This window comes from Tupaia chinensis, unplaced genomic scaffold (assembly GCF_000334495.1).
Source record: "Tupaia chinensis unplaced genomic scaffold, TupChi_1.0 Scaffold000182_1, whole genome shotgun sequence".
Classification (NCBI taxonomy): Eukaryota; Metazoa; Chordata; class Mammalia; order Scandentia; family Tupaiidae; genus Tupaia; species Tupaia belangeri.
The window spans coordinates 6,134,969-6,153,199 of record NW_006159657.1 but is presented as its reverse complement, the minus strand read 5'-3'; the positions used below and the strand labels follow the sequence as shown (position 1 = coordinate 6,153,199).

The following is an 18,231-nucleotide window of genomic DNA, read 5'->3' as shown; positions in this document are numbered from 1 at the left end:
CATTTTTGAACACAGAGAGATGGAGAGAGAAGGAAGGTAAGCAAGCTGCCAGGTGCAGGACTTGAACTGCAGTCGGCCATGTGGGAGTCCAGCAGCCTTAACCACCATATCACCTGCTGGCCCCTACATCTCTTGGTTTTTTTGGAGAGATTTTTGCTACAGGGCGTGTGCGCTCGCCAGACATACAGAGAGAGACAGAGAGACAGAAAGCGAGAAATTCACCCCCCCCCTGGGGGGATGGTCACGTCGCAATCCCTTCTCCTCCATTCTCCTCTTGGGATCTTGGGCATGCACGCACACGCGCCCAGCGTGAGTTCTAAGCCACCAGGTCTGGGACACAAACCGCGGTCGACTACGTGCGAGTCCAGCGACATAGCCATTACGCTAACTGCTGGTCCCCATACATCTGTTGTTTTAAGCCAGTTTGAGATATTTGTTCTGGCAGCCCTCGGAAACTGCTAGTCTTTCTTGGTGCTCAGTCTAGGGTAATGGAGAAGGACACGTGTCCCCTGAGGCCAGCATGTGGCCCTGAATGGGCCGAGGGAGCCTCCTTAGCATCAGAATGGCAGAATGCGGTGTTCAGACCAAAAGTCTGCACTGACAAGTCACCCCTGAGACAGCAGGAGAGGCTGGGTCATGCCCACAGGAGGAGCCACCAAACCCAAGACAGTGGGGCCACAGCCAGCTACTTGTGCCGACTCCCGGGCTGCTGTGACTTGAGAGACATTCAGACTCACTTCTGATGTACAATTTTTTTTTTTAGACTTTTTTTGCCTTAGAGTGCGTGTGCTTGCCAGAGAGAAAAGAGGAAAATGAGAGGGAAAGTGAGTGATCACCCCTCGGGGGCATGGCCACGCTGCAGTCCCTTCTCCATTCCCCTCCCAGGATCTTGGACCCGCACGCACATGCACCCGGTGTGATTTTCAAGCCACTGGGTCTGGGACTCAAACTGCAGTCAGCTACAGGGGAGTCCAGATGTCATGGTGATGCCATCTGCTGGCTCCATGTATAAATATTTTGAAAATGCTACTCACGAACAGCTCAAGAAGCTTGACTTCTGGGGGTTTCTCTCAAGGAAAAATCAGAACTTCAGGTGAGGCCCAGCTTCTGTGGTGCTGTTGGTGGCGTACTAGATTGCGGAGCTGGAAGCACATGCTAACCAGGTTCAAGTCCCCAGCCCCTTTGGCCTGAAAACATGCTGGACATGTGTGTGTATGCCCAAGGTCCCAGTGAGCTGGTGCATTGGAGGAAGGGCATTGTGGGGTGACTGGACACTGCGGGGGGGTGCCCCTCTCTCTCCCCCTTTCTCTTGGATGTGCACATGTGCAAGAGAGAGAGACCAGCAGGTGGTGTGGTGTTTAAAGTGCTGGACTCCCACATGGCCCATCAAGGTTCAAGTCCTGGACCTAATGGTTTGCTTTCTCACGTTCTCTCATTCTCGCTCTGGTTGAGCACGTGTGCCTTATAAAATTAAATAATAATAATAAATTTAAATAAATAATTCTTTTAAAAAAGAGAAATTCAGATGACGCCTTAACCTCCCACTACCTACTGCGACACTATTTACAAAACTGAAAAACCAGAAGCAGTCTAAATGTCTGGGAGTGAGAAGATGGTTCGATAAATCACCATGCAGCTATAAAATGGATTACTAAGCAGCCATTGTATATTTATGAAGTGTTTAATGTTTACAAAGAGCTTTTAATGATGTCAGAGACGGTTGCGATATAACAACTAATATGGAAAAAAACAAACCTGCTTATAAAATGGTACAATCTGATGGCAATCACGCAGAAAGAAACGCACGAAAAAAGATGAAAGGAACCATGCCAGGATGTTGAAGGGTCTCTAGTTGAAGGAACCATGGGTGTTTATTTTAAAAAAGAAACGTCTTGATGCTTTCTGTACATTTAAAATGATTTACTATGTACATGGAGGACTTCCATCCCGAGAAAAAAGTCAGAGCTCGTCGAATGCCGTGTACGTGGGTTCCGTTTTATTTTCTCTGGTGGGTGATTGCACACGAGCGAATCTGGAGTTACGCTAACTACTGAGGCCGGGCACGACACACACGTACAGAGGTCACACGGGCTGTGCCGGGATGGCGGTAGCAAACGTACAAGTCACACAGGTGGAATCATTAGGCTGGTTAAAAGAGCCACCAGGTGATGGGACACAGCGGGGCCAGGCTGCTTCTCTCACGGTCGCTGTGTCTGTAGGGAGGGAGGTCTGTGTGTTGGGCCGGCGGGGGTGTCCTGCTGTGGTGGCCCCAGTGGATGAAGAGTGCCCCTGGTGGCCTCTGCTCTGGGCCCCCTTCGCATCCACCCTGGTCATGACGGTGGAGCCTCCGGCTCTCTGCTACGTCTTCCAAGTCTGGGTGTGCTCCAGCCCGTCTCCCCTCCCCACTCTGCTCCGGACACCTGGGCTGGCATGGCGAGCGGGGGAGAGCGAGGAGTGCAGTGGACACCCTCTCGATGCGAGCCACGCCCGGACACAGGATGGGAGGAAGCAGATGTGACCAGACACCACGCGCAAGCTGGGTCTGTATAGATGGGCCCTCTGTGTCTCCGGGAATGCTATACTGATGGTGCCTGAGGGGCGCGTGCTGCGCGGAGCCCTCCAGGCACAGCCCCTGGGCAAGGACAGACGGGGGGGACAGGACATATGCCCATTTGGGGCAGGCCTGACAGAGCAAGGAGGGTGGATGGGGGACGTGTCCAACATGGTGCGAGAGTGTCAGGAAGCCACAGCTATACACACCTGGGGTCGGGCCCCTCGCCCAGTTCGCTCACACGGTGGGTTAGATACAGCTAGAGAGAAGTGGAGATAGACTTGGAGGGAGGACCTTTCCTGGTGGTTGGATAAACAGGGAGACAGACTCCTGGGTTCGGCATGCTCTGGGGAGGGCCATGCGACGTGAGGGACTCCCTATTGCTACACTCTGTACAGGGCGGCCGGGCCCGCCTGCCGCGCCCATGGCCCCTGGCGGCAGTCCCAGCCTTGCCTTCAACCCCTTCCACCTTGGAGAGCTTTGGGCCCCAGTGACATGGGGCTACGAAGACAAGAGGGTGGGAGGGGGTCCCTGTGGCCCCGGGGCGCCCCTCTGGGGGCTACATGATGTTGCACTGGGTGGCCCCACAGCAATCCTTGATGAGCGCCAGCCCTGTCTTGGCCACGGTGGGCTTGCTGGGTGGGGGCTCTGCTTTCTTCTCTGCCCGGGAACCTGCAGCCAGGAGAGAGGGCAAAGGGTCACACAGAGAGATGAGGCGAGGGGTCCTGGCCATCCGCAGCCATAGCCCGGCTCTGCCCCCTGGCCAGGCCTTGTTTAGCTGACCAGGAGAGCCAGTGTGCGTTTTACATGGTTGTGGTCACTGTCCTCGCTCCCCTGCGGTCCCCTGGCTCCCACCCATAGCTTTCCACCCGCCTTCTGGTCAGTGCTGCTGCCCACGGTGTCTGCTATCCCTGCCCAGGGCCTAGTGCTCAGGAAGTGTTTGGTAAAGGAATAAGTGGGAACTCTTGGCCTAGTCGCTTCGATCAGTGGGCTCGTGTTTTCCAATTCTGGAAAGCGCTCACAAATGATCTCTTCAGACACCCCGCCTCCGGTTCTGTTTTCTCTCCTTCTGGAATGCCCATTAGATGTAAGTTGGACTTTCTCATTCTGTCTTCTATGTTTCATAACCTCTCTTCCATTTTACTATTATTTTTGCTATAGAACATGTGCGCTTGCCAGAGACAGAGAAGGAGAGAGAAAGTGAGACCTCCGCCCCCTCCCCCAGGGGATGGCCATATCACAATCCTTTCTCCTCCGGTCTCCTCTAGGAATTTTGGGCATCCACACACATGCACCTGGCATGATTTTCAAGATGCTGGGTCTGGGACGCAAACTGAGCAACCTGGCCATGTGGGCCCAGTGCTTTAACCTCCATACCACCTACTGGTCTCGCTTTCATTTTTTTCTCATCTCCTTCTCTCTTCGTGCTGCACTCAGAAGCTTACTGAGATCTGCCTTCCCATTTCTGAATCCCCCCTTCAGCTTCATCTCTGTCTTTAATCCACTGAGCGTTTATATCAGCGATCACTTTTTTTAGAATGCAATTTTGCAAGTCTACGTACTCCTTTCTCATAACATCCTGCTGCTTCATTTTGGTTTTGATCCCTTCCCTTACCTCTTTAATAATTTAAATATACTTCATTTATTGTCTTTTTAAAATAGTTTTATTATTTCTGGCTCTCAGGAGGCCATTCTTTCTCACATCTACTGATTTCCCTCACGGTGCTTCATGGGTTTTTAATTTTTATTGAGAGCTCATCTTCATGTTCTGTGTGCCGTGGGGTGCACAAGTGTCCCTACTGAGCGGTTTTATATTGGCTTTTGAGAGGATCCCAGAAATTTCTCTGGTTTATGTGTAGCTTTCATTTTCCAACTTGGGACTTTAGTACCAGACAAATAGTGCAGACTGAGGCCCACGTTTGTCCCCTTGCATGTGATGTAGGCTTAGTGTTTTGGTTTCTTGCTAGAATCGTTTCTTTTTTCCATGTTTAACTATACAGAAGCAAGTTTCCTGCTCTGTCTCCACATGGCCAAATAGAGTTTTTCTGCTTTGCCTTTTTTTTTTGAGAGGTTTTTGCTATAGGACGCGTGCGCTCGCCAGACAGACAGAGAGAGACAGAAAGCAGGAAATCACCCCCCAGGGGGGATGGCCACGCCGCAATCCCTTCTCCTCCATTCTCCTCTCGGGATCTTGGGCACGCACGCACACGCGCCCGGCGTGAGTTTAAGCCACCGGGTCCGGGACTCGAACCGCGGGCGACTACGTGGGAGTCCAGCAACATAGCCATTATGCTAACTGCTGGTCCCTGCTTTGCCTTTCATGAAAGAGACAGACAGTTCATTAAGAATGCTGGGCTTGGGGCCAGCAGTGGCGTGGTGGTTAAGGTGCTGGACACTCCCACATGGCTGACCACGGTTCAAGTCCTGGGCCTGGCGGCTTGCTTTCTCACTTTCCCTCTCTCTCTCTCTCTATCTCTCTCTGATCAAATTAAAATAAAATGAATGAATAAATAAAAATTAAAAAAAAAAAGAATGCTGGCCTTAGGGAAGGATCATGTGCTTCGTAGTTTTAGGGGCCAGTCGAAAGGACCACACCCTTCTCTTTCCTCACTCCCCACTCCATCACCATGTTCTCACGGTGTGTTGATGGATAGTTAGGAACGACTGGACTGTGGTGCACGGTGTGGCCGCTTGGGGCTTTTGTCTTCCTGTCAAGATTCCCAGTCTCCCCTTAGAAGTAGCTCCTGTCCCTGTGGCTGCCGGAGTGGGCATGTGACACAGCCCTGGCCAATCCCAGTGACCCAGCCTCTTGGTGACAGTGATGGGCCTGACAGGTGGGAGCAAGAGCCAAGAAGGGCCAAGCAGAATCCTTCCTTCTTAGCTATTGTGTGTTTAATACCAGGAGAATGAACCTGTTGCCTTGCCTGGGAGCTGCTGAGCGATGGTTCTGGGGTTCCAGCCCCACAACGAAGTCCTGTCTAGTAGGGAAACAAATGAGGCCATCATGCAACAAGGGTGGAGATAGGAAGCGGAGGGGAAGTGAGGGCCTTTAGTCCCTGAAGCTACTTCTTGTTCTTTTTCTAACAAGTCCTCTTCTTTTTGCCTGTGCAAATTTGAATTGGATATCCATTTTTTTTTTGAGAAGTTATTGCTATAGGGCGCGTGCACTCGCCAGACAGACAGAGAGAGACAGAGAGATAGAAAGCGAGAAATCACCCCCCAGGGGGGATGGCCACGCCACAATCCCTTCTCCTCCATTCTCCTCTCGGGATCTTGGGCGTGCACGCACATGCGCCCAGCGTAAGTTTTAAGCCACCAGGTCCGGGACGCAAACCATGGTCGACTACATGGGAGTCCAGTGACATAGCCATTACGCTAACTGCTGGTCCTGGATATCCATTTTTTTAAGAACTATTTATTTAATTTTATTCATCATTACTTTTTTTTTTTTTTTAATTTGCTATAGGGCACGTGTGCTCACCAGAGAGAGAGAGAGGGAAAGTGAGAAAGCAAGTCACCAGGTCCAGGACTCAAACTGTGGTCTATCATGCAGGAGTCCAGCGCCTTAACCACCATACCACCTGTTGGCCCCTGGCTATCAATTTCTAATGACTGAGAGGCCTCACTTGTACAGCAGTTACATACATTTGACCAACACGGTCAACCAAGAGAGGACAGTTCCTTGACAGCAGGAGCCATTACCACTCTAGTACCCTAGTGAGCATTGGGACCCTCTAAACAGCGAGTCAGATTCTCAGCACTTCACAAACTTATTTCATGCCGAGCCCTTTTTACGCTGAGTGTCTCATGAGGTTACTGTTCTGAGAAGTATGTTTATAGGTCCTCCAGAGATTCCAGCTCGAGTAGAGGTCCGATCTCCCTTAGTCTCAGTGGCCACCCCATTCTGTCTATGAAATGGCTCAAACCGTATGATCAGGGAGAGACAGCTGCTGCCAGAACCAGCTACCTAGTCGTGAGCTTCAGTCCAAAATTAAAATCCAAGGTGCCTTGTTCCAAAATGATTAGGGATTTCAAGGCAGCAGCAGCAGAAGATTAAACCAAGCACAACGTTCTAGGCGCAGCGCCCTGGCAACAGCACAGCTTACAAACAGCGGGCCCACCTGTGGCTGTCCTGCGGGGTTGTGCTCAAGTTCGTCTAGAAAGCATCTCATTGTGCCCCTCTGACTCCCAGACCACTTTGAAATATCCTTTTTGTGGAGGGGGAGGAGAAATATTGCATGCACTCACTGGCTGGAGATTTGGTTACTTTGTCTAGAGGTTTTAACTTGATTCTCAGGAAATCTGCCATTTCCTTGTCTTCTTCTTGCTCCCTGCGAAGGCAGACGTGCAAAAGAAAAGAGGAAAGAACAGTAAGCAAAGAAAACATCAAGAAAGCAAAGAGATGAAGCAAGAGGTTCAGTGCGTGGGACCACATACTAGGTTTTGTGGATGGTGCATGTATGTTGTTGTGTGCTATGTGTGTATGGCGTATGTATGTTGAGTTTGATGAACTGCTCTGAGCCACAGACAGCCCTCGGTGATGGGGTAAGCTTATCCAGAGCTGCGGTGAGACACCAGGGCAGAGGCAGGGACATTAGAGGCCCCAGCTTCCCCCTGGGCCCTCGGCAAGCTGAGCAACGCCTCTCCTGAGCCTGCACTTTAAGCCACCCTAATCAGCTCTGCTCCTACAAGGTCCACAGCAGGTGTCAGAGGGCATCCCATGAGCTCTTTCAAGCGTCACCAGAAATAAAGCTGATGGGCTCAACCTGACTGAGAGGGGTAAAGTACATCCCAGAGGCCTTGGAGAGGGGTCTTAGAGGACACAGAGAATAGAGGAAGGTCCCCTGGGTTGGAAGGGGACCGACTCGAGGGTCTCTCTTGTAGAGGGCTCCCAAGGCCTTGATCGGGGCAAAAATATTCAAGAATCAACATTTACAGCTTTTTCCAAGTGGAGCCCCCTCAGGACTCTTCAGTTCACCGTGGCTCCTGGGGCCTGTGGTGGTCCAGGTGGCAGGGTGCAAATAGGAGGCCCTCTTAGCTAGGGAAGGGCATCGAAGCCACCAGGGGAAAGGATAAGAAAAGAGCAAAGCGGAGAAGCTGCCCAGGCAGGGAAGTACAGGGGTGTAGTTTCTGTGGAAATTGACAGAATTTTCGAGCGTTTCCTTGATGAACTGGGAGGGTCTGTGGGAACCCTGCCATGTGAGAGGTGGGGTTCCTCCTCCCAGCTCACCTTCTCAGACAGCATTTGCTTAGGACACACAGGCCTTGTCCAGACTTTCTGGAGCCAAATTTGAGTTTCTCTTGAATGGGAAATGGGTCCTCGGAGGCTGGGAGTGCTGGCCGAGGCAGGCCTGTTTGGCAGGGCTGTGAGTCCCAGGGAAGATGACGGGTTCTGGAGGGAAGCTGAAGGCTGGGATCTGGCAGCCCGGTGCTCGGGACGTGCAGCCACTCACCTTAGCCGCTCGACCTCCGCGTCGTCCACCAGGAAGTCTCTCTTTTGCACCAGTTTGTGAATCTTCTGGATTAGCTCATCCTCCCTCTGCTTCTGCAGCTTGGTCTTCTCCTTTTCTGGGGAGAACAAGACATCGGCAAAGAAGCAATTCAGTGTAAGTACTGAACACGTTCACGTGCAGGAGGCCAGGGCTGGGGCCTGAGTCTATCATCTCATTCACTGCACCTCTCCAGGCCTCGGTTTCTTCCCTCGTGAAATGCACACAGCGAGGCTGGCAGGGCTGTGGGCTGAGTGAAGGGCTTAGCGTGGAGCTTGGCCTTGGCCGTGGCGACGACACGGGGTGGGGGCGTTCTGCGTCGGAGCATGAGAAGGGGCTCAGGAGGGGGCACCGGGAAGTGGAGAGAGTGCACCAGTGTGTCAGAAGAAAGCCATCAGTGTAGCCGACCTTAGCCCCATCCCAACACCGTGGGCGAGGACACCACAGTCTAAAGAAAGGGCTGGAGATGAGGGTTGAGAAGACAAGGAGGCCAAAACTTGAACCCACTTTGGGCTTCTGCCCAGATCCCTTCTGAATAAAAATGCAGGTCAGCTAGTCCATCTGCCTCCCCAGGACAGGCACCGATGAGCTCTAGATCCGGAAGCAGAGCCAGAGGAGAGGTGAGCGCCAGAGCTGGAGAGGAAAGAAAGCTGATTTCTCTCATTAACCCAAGGTCGCCGCCGCCGTGAGGGAGGGTGCTGGAACTGCCTGCAGCCCCTGAGTCCTAGCTGTTGCTGCACTGGATGATGGTGGCATGGGGCTGACCTCATAGCATAGTGGTTAAAGGATCCAGTTCCCACATGGCTAACCACGGTTCAAATCCCAGATCTGGCAGCTTAAAAACACATCGGGCACATGTGCATGCATGTCCAAAATCCAGACAGAGGGAGAAATGGGGGAGAAAGGATTGTGGTATTACCATGCCCTTTTGGGGAGTAGGTGCTTTTGCCTACTCTCTTTCCGTCTCTCTCTGGCAGGCATATGTGACCTCTAGTTAAAGGGTGGGTCCCCTGGGTCGGATTACCCAGCTCACTGAGTCCCGCAGAGCCCCACCCTGGCTCTCCAAGCACATAGCCCTCACAGACTCACCCGAGCACCTGCTCACTCAGCTCTGTCGGGGAGCCCAAGGTGGGACTTCCCAGGACAACACAGCAGCGAGCTTCCTCCACTGCCCCCTAGGTCTCGGGCAGAGTCCCCTGACGGCTAGCAGGGTTGGCCAGCGTTTGACACACCCCTGTCCCCTCGGCAGTCATCCACACTTTCTATCTGCAGTACAGCGTTCTCCTGCCTCCCCCAGACACGAAGCTGCGGCCACCAGCCAGCAACAAGGGGAAGAAGCCACCTCCTCAAAGTGAGCGCGGCCAGCTTACCACTAGCCCGGGCTCCAATCTCCAAGGCATGGCCGGGGCCGCTCCCCGGTGTGAGCGTGTCCCACACAGAGGTCGTCACAAAGGTATGGAAAATGTCCACTGTGAAAACGCAATATTTGGGTTTCAAAAAAATGTTTACAACAAAATAGACTCACGCTTTAATTCCATCTTTCCGTGAACTTTTTTTTTTTTTGGAGAGGTTTTTGCTATAGGGCGCATGCGCTCGCCAGAGAGAGACATAGAAACAGAAAGCGAGAAATCACCCCCCAGAGGGGATGGTCACGCCGCAATCCTTTCTGCTCCATTCTTCTCTCGGGATCTTGGGCACGCACGCACACGCGCCCGGCGTGAGTTCTAAGCCACCGGGTCCAGGACGTGAACCGCGGTCGACTACGTGGGAGTCCAGCGACATAGCCATTATGCTAACTGCTGGTTCCCTTTCCGTGAACTTTCTGAAGTCCTGGAGCGCTTTCCTCCCATCTCCCTGCCGCCTCCCTCACCACTGTCTTCGCCACTCGCTGCTTTCCAGACATGCCCACGTCATGCATCTTCTGATGAGAACCTCGGCTTGCCAGCTTCGTCCCTGCTTGCTGCCATCACACGCCTGGCTCCCAAAGTCTTCATGTGCTTGCTGTGTGATCCTCTGTTATGATTTGAGTCATGCTTTGTCCCTCAGAGTCGTATGTCTCAGAATAGGAGGTTAGGAAGTAGGTCTAATGGGTCATGATTGGCAATTATGGTGGCTGAGACATGGAGGCAATGCTCTCATGAATAGACTAGTGATGTCTGTGAGTTTTTTAAAGAATTTTTAATATACTTTTATTGTTATTACTAGTATTATTTTAAAATTTGCTATAGGACACATGTGCTCACCAGAGAGAGAGGGAAAGTGAGAAAGCAAGTGGCCAGGTCTGGGATTGGAACCACAGTTGGCCATATGGGAGTCCAGCACCTTAACCACTACACCACCTACTGGCCCTGAGATCCAGTGTTTTAGATCTCTTGAGAAGAGTTTAGTTCTCATGAGAACTGTTTGCTAGAAAAGAGAGAGCATGAGGGACCAGCAGATGGCATAATTGTTACGTTACTGGACTCCCACATAGTCAACCGCAGTTCAAATCCCAGACCCAGTGGCTTAAACTCATGCTGGGTGCATGTGTGTGTGTGCCCAAAATCCCAAGAGGAGAATGGAGGGGAAGGGATTACAGTGTGACCATCCCCATAGGAGGTGATTTCTTGCTATCTGTCTTACTGTCTCTCTGGCGAGTGCATGCACCCCATAGCAAAAATCTCTCTAAAAAAATAATAATAAAGAAAAGAAAGAGAGAGCATAAAACTGCTGGTCCTCTCTCTGCACACACTTAACCATCCTCTGTGCTTCTGTAGGCCGCGCTGTGGGCCCTGGGCCTTTGGAGTTCCAGCAACTAGAACCATGAGTTTCGAAGTAAACTTCTCTCTTCTTCATGATATCGATCAGTGTCAGGCATTTCTGTTAGTAACGCAGTGACTAAGACACCCTCCAATTTGCTTTTTGTCTCCTCCAGCCAGGTCCTGAGCCCCGCCCACCACCATCTCTCCCTGACCCATGCCGAGGCCATCCTGGCTGCTCTGGCTGGTCCATAGTTCCCTCACAATGGCCCCTGCCTGAGAAGCAGACAATGCTGGCTGAACGCACCAGCTCCTGCCTTTTCCTAACTGTGTGAGGCTGAGCACAGTCCTCAACCTCTCTGGGTGTCCAGAGCTTCAACACGGACAATCATAAAGTAGTTGCAGGTTTTATGAGCATACATACACACAGTATCTATATATGATATAGTATGTATCTATATAATATATGTCCTCTATGTGATATTTATACACATACACATATCTCCAGTAAAATACCTAGCTTGCTGCTTGGCGCATGGTAAGGGCTCATGAAATGTAGTACTGTCATATATACTATTGTTTTACATTGTCATTGTTTTAATGATTAAATGCTCTCTAGAGTCAATATTTACTGAACCAGGTACAAACGAAATAAATACTTACTTAATGAAGGAAAAGCAAACCTCCTAACACAAGTGCTTGCTAAGTGCTGAATAAATTGCAGCTGTTGTTGTAATTATATTCCTAGTGCCATGAGCTTCACACTTGCATTTAATGGAGGCCTCTCACCCTTAGCACAGTCGCATTCGGAGCAGGAACTTCCCTGGGGTAGGAGGCCTTCCCGTGTGTTGGAGGGTGTTAGCGGCACTCCTGGCCTCTACACACGCGGTGCCAGTAGCACTCACACGCCCCAGACCATGAACAGCAAAAGCGTCCCCAAACCTCATAAACATCCCCTAGGGGTAAAATCGCTCCCAGTTCAGAATCGCTGGTTCAACCTGTTCCACAGCCCCACAAAAGCAGTGCCATTTTTACATCAAGGGGAAGGAGCTGGTGTCCTCCACAGCCAGGCTTAAGTGTCCCCAGCTCTAAAGTGGAGGTGGGGTGAGACATGTGGCTTGTCCTTGAGAAGCGCTGACGGCTGCAAGGGCCCCAGGTGTCCTCAGTTATAGCCAGAGCTCTGGCCCAGGCCCTGTCTAGGTGCTGGTGAATGATTTTCTGATCTCGGCTTAAGAAACATAGTTTTCTTGGCCATTCAGTGTTTTTTTTACTTAAAACTTTGATATGTTGCCAAGAACATTGGGGATTCCCCCACCCCACCCCCCAAACTCAGCTAAAGCCATCTAGAAACCTAGCATTGGCCCGGGGAATGCACAGACCCTCACAGGACAGAGAGATGGAGGGCGGTGACTGGGGAGGCAGGAGAGGACAGGGGCTCCCCAGGGTTCTGTATCTGCATTTCTGCACACAGGGCTCTGGGAGGGAGTGATGCTGGAAGGAATCAGGTGACTGGTGCTGACGGCCTGGGCTGTTGCTCAGAGAGAGAGAAGCACCATCAATGGGGTGTTGACACACTATGAGCCCCTTTCCCCAGCCCTCCAGTCCCTCAGGATCTTGGGTGTCTGTTCTGGTTTAAATGATGCTTTGTCCGGCATAGCATCATGGTTTGGAATTTGGTGTTGGGAGGTGGTGAGCCTAGTGGAGGGGGCTTGGTTGATGGACATGGGTTTTTCCATAGAGTGCACACACTCACTGGAGAGACAGACATGGAGGCCCACTCTCGTGAACAGGTTAGAGATGTCTACCCTAAGTGTTAGCTCTCACGGGAAGAGGTCAGTTCCCGCGAGAGCTGGTTGCTATAGAAGAGCTGTCGGTGGTTCGCTCACTCTCTGCATGTGCCCACCGTCCTCCATGATTCCATGGGCCATGTTGTAGGCTGGCCTGATTCTGGGCCTACACCTTCAAACTTCCCAGCTGCCAGATTTGCTAATCAATAAACTTCTATTTCTTTATAAACCACCCAGTCTCGAGTACTTCGTTAGCAACACAGTAATGGACTAGGACAGCTCCCGAGTGTGAGCCTGACACATTTCTGACCTGAACCCACCATGCCACCTGCTAGTCCCATGTGGTAATGGTCTTAATCCCCCCAAAGGTCTTAATACTCTTAATACGGTCATGTGGCAATTACGTTTCAACATGAGTTTTGGAAGGACAGTCAAACCATAGCACTGCTCAACACGCTACAGTGCACAACAAAGAGGCCCTCACCCCTAACAAGACGTTATCAACTCCAAATGATGGCGCTGGCATTCCGACCAGCCCCATGTCACCTGCGCCGAGGTGGGAAACCCTGCTGTACAGCACATTTGGCTGAGTTCCTGCCCAGTGGTAGCTTCTACTTCCAGCTACCCACTGTGTGCCAGGCCCTCTCTTCCCACCGACTTGTGGGCTCCTGGAGGGAGAGAGCCATTCTCCACTCATCACTGTGTGCCCAGCACCTGTCTCAGGCTCTGCTGCATAGCAGCCTCTTGGGACATACGGACTGAGCTGACAGAATGGCAAAAACACCCAAATCCCGGACAGTGCCGGGTGTGCGTCTGGTCGAATTGCTCCTTGCCATGGTCAGGTTTCCTCAGATAGAGCTGTTTATTCACCCGACGAGCCTTTCCTTAGCACCAACCCGTTCTGCTGCCATTGCACGTGAATGCTGCGTGCCCTCAAGGAGCGTGACGTCAGAGAGAGACAAGGATGAGTCACAGGCGATGATCTGATAAGTGCTTCGATGAGGAGAAGTCCCAGGGAGGGCATCTAACCTAGCCTGAGGGGCAGGGACGGCTTTAGGGGAGAAGCCAAATAAAGAAGGTCATTAATAACTAGCAAATCTGGGCTTGACTCGGAAGTGAGAGCTTGTAACCTCTATATGCCACCTGCTTCCCAACAGGACCACAATGGGGACACAGTCAGGAGCCCCATCACAGCGTTTTGGTTGACACGCCGTGTATACCAGGTAGTCCCGTAGGACTGGAAAGGGCTACACCGTAAGCCCGAGGTGTGTGGTCAGCGGTACCACGGAGTGTGTGTGAGTGCTCTCCATGGTATGTGCACGGCTAAGTCACCCGACCCTGCGTTTCTCAGAACATCGTTAAACGACGCTCGACAGGCCTTGCTAACGAGGACTGGACTCTGGGCCAAATATCAAACGAAGCACATGGCTCTTACATGGTCTCGCCCGTCACAAGGATGTCTGCCCACGAGTTAGGTACTATTACTGTTGCAATTACTACCCTATGTGTAGAGGAGGAGAAACTGAGCCTCAGAGGGGCAAAGTGACTCGCCTGAGGTCAAGAAGGTGGCCAGAATTAGAACGTTGTGTTGGAACCACGAGGCCAGGGAGCACGGCAGCACAAGAATAAGGCCACGCTAGGAGCGCAGGGGCACATGCCAGGGTGCAGACGGGGCGGGCTGGGGGCCCTGAGCAGTTGCTTCTCGCGAGGTGACGTCGCGAACGGTTACCTGGGATGGCGACCAGGTTCTGCAGCTCCTGCTTCAAGTCCATGATGTCTTTGCAGAGCTGGATGTCGTCCATCCTGGGGAGACAGGACACCACACGGGGCGGGTTACGGCACAGAACACCACGCCCCGACGTCACCCCAGTTAGGACCGGATTTGTGGGAGAGGCTTACCCTTTGCCAAGGCCATCTATGCTCTTTCTATTAATAGATGCTTTCCTTCCAAAGGAGGAAGCCAAAGACTGCCCGTTACCCCGCTGCTTAGAAATGATCCATCACCGTTCCTTGCAGTGCTCGGGTGCCTGGCTTTTATTTGCCTATACAAGTGAACTTGTGTTCAGTTTGTTTTTTTTCCCTAGCTTATGTTAAAAATCTGTAAACACCGAGCCAGCTGTGTTGTTGCCGTGGTAATGCAATACCCCGCAGTGCTGAAGCTCTTGGGTCTTTGGGAAAGTCACAACGCATTTTTGCACAGAAAAACATAGAAAAATATGTCACGACTTTCTCAATGACCTAATATATGAGAAGGTCTTGGGTTCGCATCCCAGCGTCTCCCTGTACATACCGTATGTGCTCGTGTGTACCTGTGATCCTGGCCAGCTGAGATACTGGTAGATCGTGGCATGAAGACTGTTGGGGGTGCCTCTTTATCTCTGCCTCTCTCTCTCTGTCTCATAGGACAAATAAACATTTTTAAACATTCAGGGCCAGCAAGTGGCATGTTGGTTGAGGCACTGGATGTTCGCATGGTCGACCACGGTTCAAGTCCTGGACCTGGTGGCTTGCTCTCTCATTTTCCCTTTCTCTCTCTCTGGGCAAATTAAAATAATAATATTAATACTAACAAATAAAAATAAATATTTATTTTTAAAAAATATCTTGGGCATATTTCCACATCATACATGTAAATCTCCTCATTTCTAGTGGCTGAGTGGGATTCCATTATATGGGAAGCCTGTGGCTTATTTAACCATTCCCCGATCCATAGACACTTCTGGGGTTTTTGCTATAGGGTGTGTGTGCTCACTAGAGAGACGGAGAGAGACAGAGAGACAGGAAGTGAGACATCACTCCCCAGGGGGGATGGCCATGCTGCAATCCCTTCTCCATTCTCCTCTCAGGATTTTGGGCACACATGCACATGTGCCCAGCATGAGTTATAACCCGCTGGGTCCAGGACTCAAACCGTGGTCAACTATGTGGGAGTCCAGTGACGTAACCATTACACCACCTGCTGGCCTCTCCTAGCACATTTCTAGGATAAATTCCTAGAAGAGCAGTTGGTGGGTCAAGCAGCATGAACATGGACATTTCAAAGGAATTTCCAAGCTGCCCTGCAGAGAGACTGCCCCATGGTATTCCCATAGTGTGGGATGCTCACTCCTGTAACCTCGGTGATCAGGTTCAAGGACAATTTTGCATGATGTGTGGCAGCTTTGCATGTGCGCTCTGACATGGACACGTGTTCTGCGTGTGCTGTGTGTGATGGCTGTCTGGAACTTCTCTGAGTGGATTTATCAGGGCTGTGCTGACTCTGCCATCAACTCGCGTGCGGTCTTTTCTTCGTGCTGAATTACTTGAGGAGAGGGGTTTTTGGAGAGGTGTTTACTATAGGGCATGTGCGCTCGCCAAACAGACAGAGAGAGACATAGAGACAGAAAGCGAGAAATCACCCCCCGGGGGGATGGTCACGCCGCAATCCCTCCTCCTCCATTCTCCTCTCGGGATCTTGGGCACGCACACACACGTGCCTGACGTGAGTTTTAAGCCACCAAGTCTGGGACGCGAACCGCGGTCGACTACGTGGGAGTCCAGCGACATAGCCATTACGCTAACTGCTGGTTCCCGAGGAGAGGAGTTTAAACTCTTGGAAGTAGAGCTGCAAAGTACAAAGGGCCTGGGGATTCTAAGTGCGCTGAGACGTGTTTTCAGATAGCTTCCCCACAGTGTGCGCAAGCGTGTGTTCATTCTGCGTCTTTATTGAGCATCTGCTATGCCGGCCTCTGTTCTCAGTTCTGGGGACGCAGCCATGGGTGAGACCAAGCCTTGACTGGCTCCATGGTGCAGAGGAGCTCCATGGCTCAAGAGAAGCTGGATCCCCTTGATGATCATTGTTTGAACCCCCAGCCCAGCCAGCCTGAAACATGCCGGCACATGCGTGTCTGCTCAGGAAGGAGGAAGGAGACTGCGGCATGAGAACCCATGGAGTGCGCTTGTCGCTCTCGTTCACCACACATCTGTGCAAGCTTGATCGTGAGGAAAGAAAAGCTGTTTTAAAAAAGACCAAGCCTTCACAAATTGGACTTCTTTGTCCTTTATGAGAAAGAGTGAAAGAGGGAGAGGAGAAAGAAGTATTTCCGACAGGGTCTCATGGTGTCACAATCCTCCTGCCCCGGCCTCCCCGTTAGCTAGGAGTGCTCTCAACCACACCTGGCGTGTTCAAGTGGCCTGAGAACAGATCCAGTCCTCTCTGGAAGCTTCCAGCCTCCCTTAGGGTATGTGTCCCCAGGGCTGAGCCCAGAGATGACATTTTGGCAGCAGACAGGCAAACGTGGAATCACTACTTCAGAAAAGAGGCGAGTGGAGGGGAGGAGCAGGCCGGGCTAGACCCACATCCTTTACTCTGACAACTGCCCCGGGGGAGACAGAGGGAAGCAGTTCTCATTTCACTATTACTACGTGGAAACAAGTAAAGGGGCTCAGTCGAGTCCACATAGCCAGCAGAGACAGGATCAGGCCCAGAAATGACCTCTTTGGAGCCAGAGACAATTGAGCTTTCGGCCTGCTCTGCAGCGTCTTCGAGAGCCTGGCGTGCTGGTTGCTTTCAGCTGTGCCATCCACAGACGGCTTGGGGTCCCACCTTTTGCTGGGCAAAGGCTGCCCTTGCCTACTCCAACCCAGCAGCCAGCTTTCCGGCCGAGAGCTGGGAAGCCTCGCTCAGCTGGCGTCTCATAGCTACAGGCACGCCGAGATTTCTCAGGCCCTGCCCTGGAATGTCCTGGCAGGTGGCAGCTGCCTCGAATGAGCATAGACTTGCCAGACGGGCACAAACTGTCCCCGTGGGTTTCTATCAGGCATTGTTCGACTGGAAGGGCTCTGGGATCTGTTTCCAGGATGAACGCAGGGCCCAGGCTCTAGCAGTAGTTCTGTAGTGCTCCGTGAGGGCGATTTTGGTCCCTGGGTGAGAGGGAACAGTTGCCGATGGCTGGAGACCTATTTGGTTATTACTACCGGGTGTGTGTGGTGGGGGTTGGGGGGTGGGGGGCTATTACCGGCATCCAGCAGGTGGAGGCAGGGGACCCTGCGGTGCACAGGCAGCCCCACAGTACAGAATGGTCTGGCCCAAGCTGTCAATCATGCTGGAGCGGAGAAAGCTTTGGCTATACCCACAGAGTCGACAGGGATGCTCTGTAGGTAATTTCTGAGGTGAGAGGCGAGGTGGAAACGGATATGAATAAAAGACATAGATAGCGATTAGGACCCGGGGCTGGCACCGAACAGCTCCGGCTCCAAGGAACCAGCCACGTAACTGCTCTGATTCTCACTTGCTTTACAACAGGGACGATGACGTTCCTGCTCCCCAGGGTCACCACGCACACGGAGCCCTGAGCACAGAGCCCTGGAGGCACAGGGTGAAATGCGCAGTAAACGCCATCGGTTACTGCTAGCTGGGAGGAAGGTGCAGAGAGAAAACAATGCCGGACAAGCAGAGTGTGGAGAAATGTGTTCACGTGTAGAACTTTCAACACGGAACCCTTATTGATTTTTATAATTCCTTGCTAGGAAAGTTTAAAATGACTTCTTTGTCATATTGTAGAACAGATCCCTAACGGCTGTAGAAATGCCAGCAACGTGCGAACAGGTACAAAGAAGGACCCTAAGGCTGTACGCAAACTTGACCTGCACACACCAGAGACCGCCCCTCCTGCCAGTGTTCTCGT

At 51.9% G+C, this 18,231-nt stretch overlaps 1 protein-coding gene across 4 annotated transcripts in view; it reads right to left on the bottom strand.

The window, feature by feature from the left end:
• Positions 1-1,905: 1,905 nt before the first annotated feature.
• Positions 1,906-18,231, bottom strand: part of BMERB1 (bMERB domain containing 1) — a 126,605-nt gene continuing 110,279 nt past the window's right edge. For 2 of the 4 annotated variants that reach the window (XM_027771074.1, XM_006146559.1), the window contains 3 exons: positions 14,295-14,368; positions 8,005-8,119; positions 1,906-3,223 (listed from right to left, as the gene is read on the bottom strand). In XM_027771074.1, the coding sequence (XP_027626875.1) occupies positions 3,007-3,223; positions 8,005-8,119; positions 14,295-14,368 (406 nt within the window). In that variant the 3' untranslated portion in view covers positions 1,906-3,006. Of the gene's footprint in view, positions 3,224-6,799; positions 6,883-8,004; positions 8,120-14,294; positions 14,369-18,231 lie in introns of all 4 variants that reach the window. The other 2 variants (XM_027771075.1, XM_006146560.3) reach the window with 2 other exon arrangements.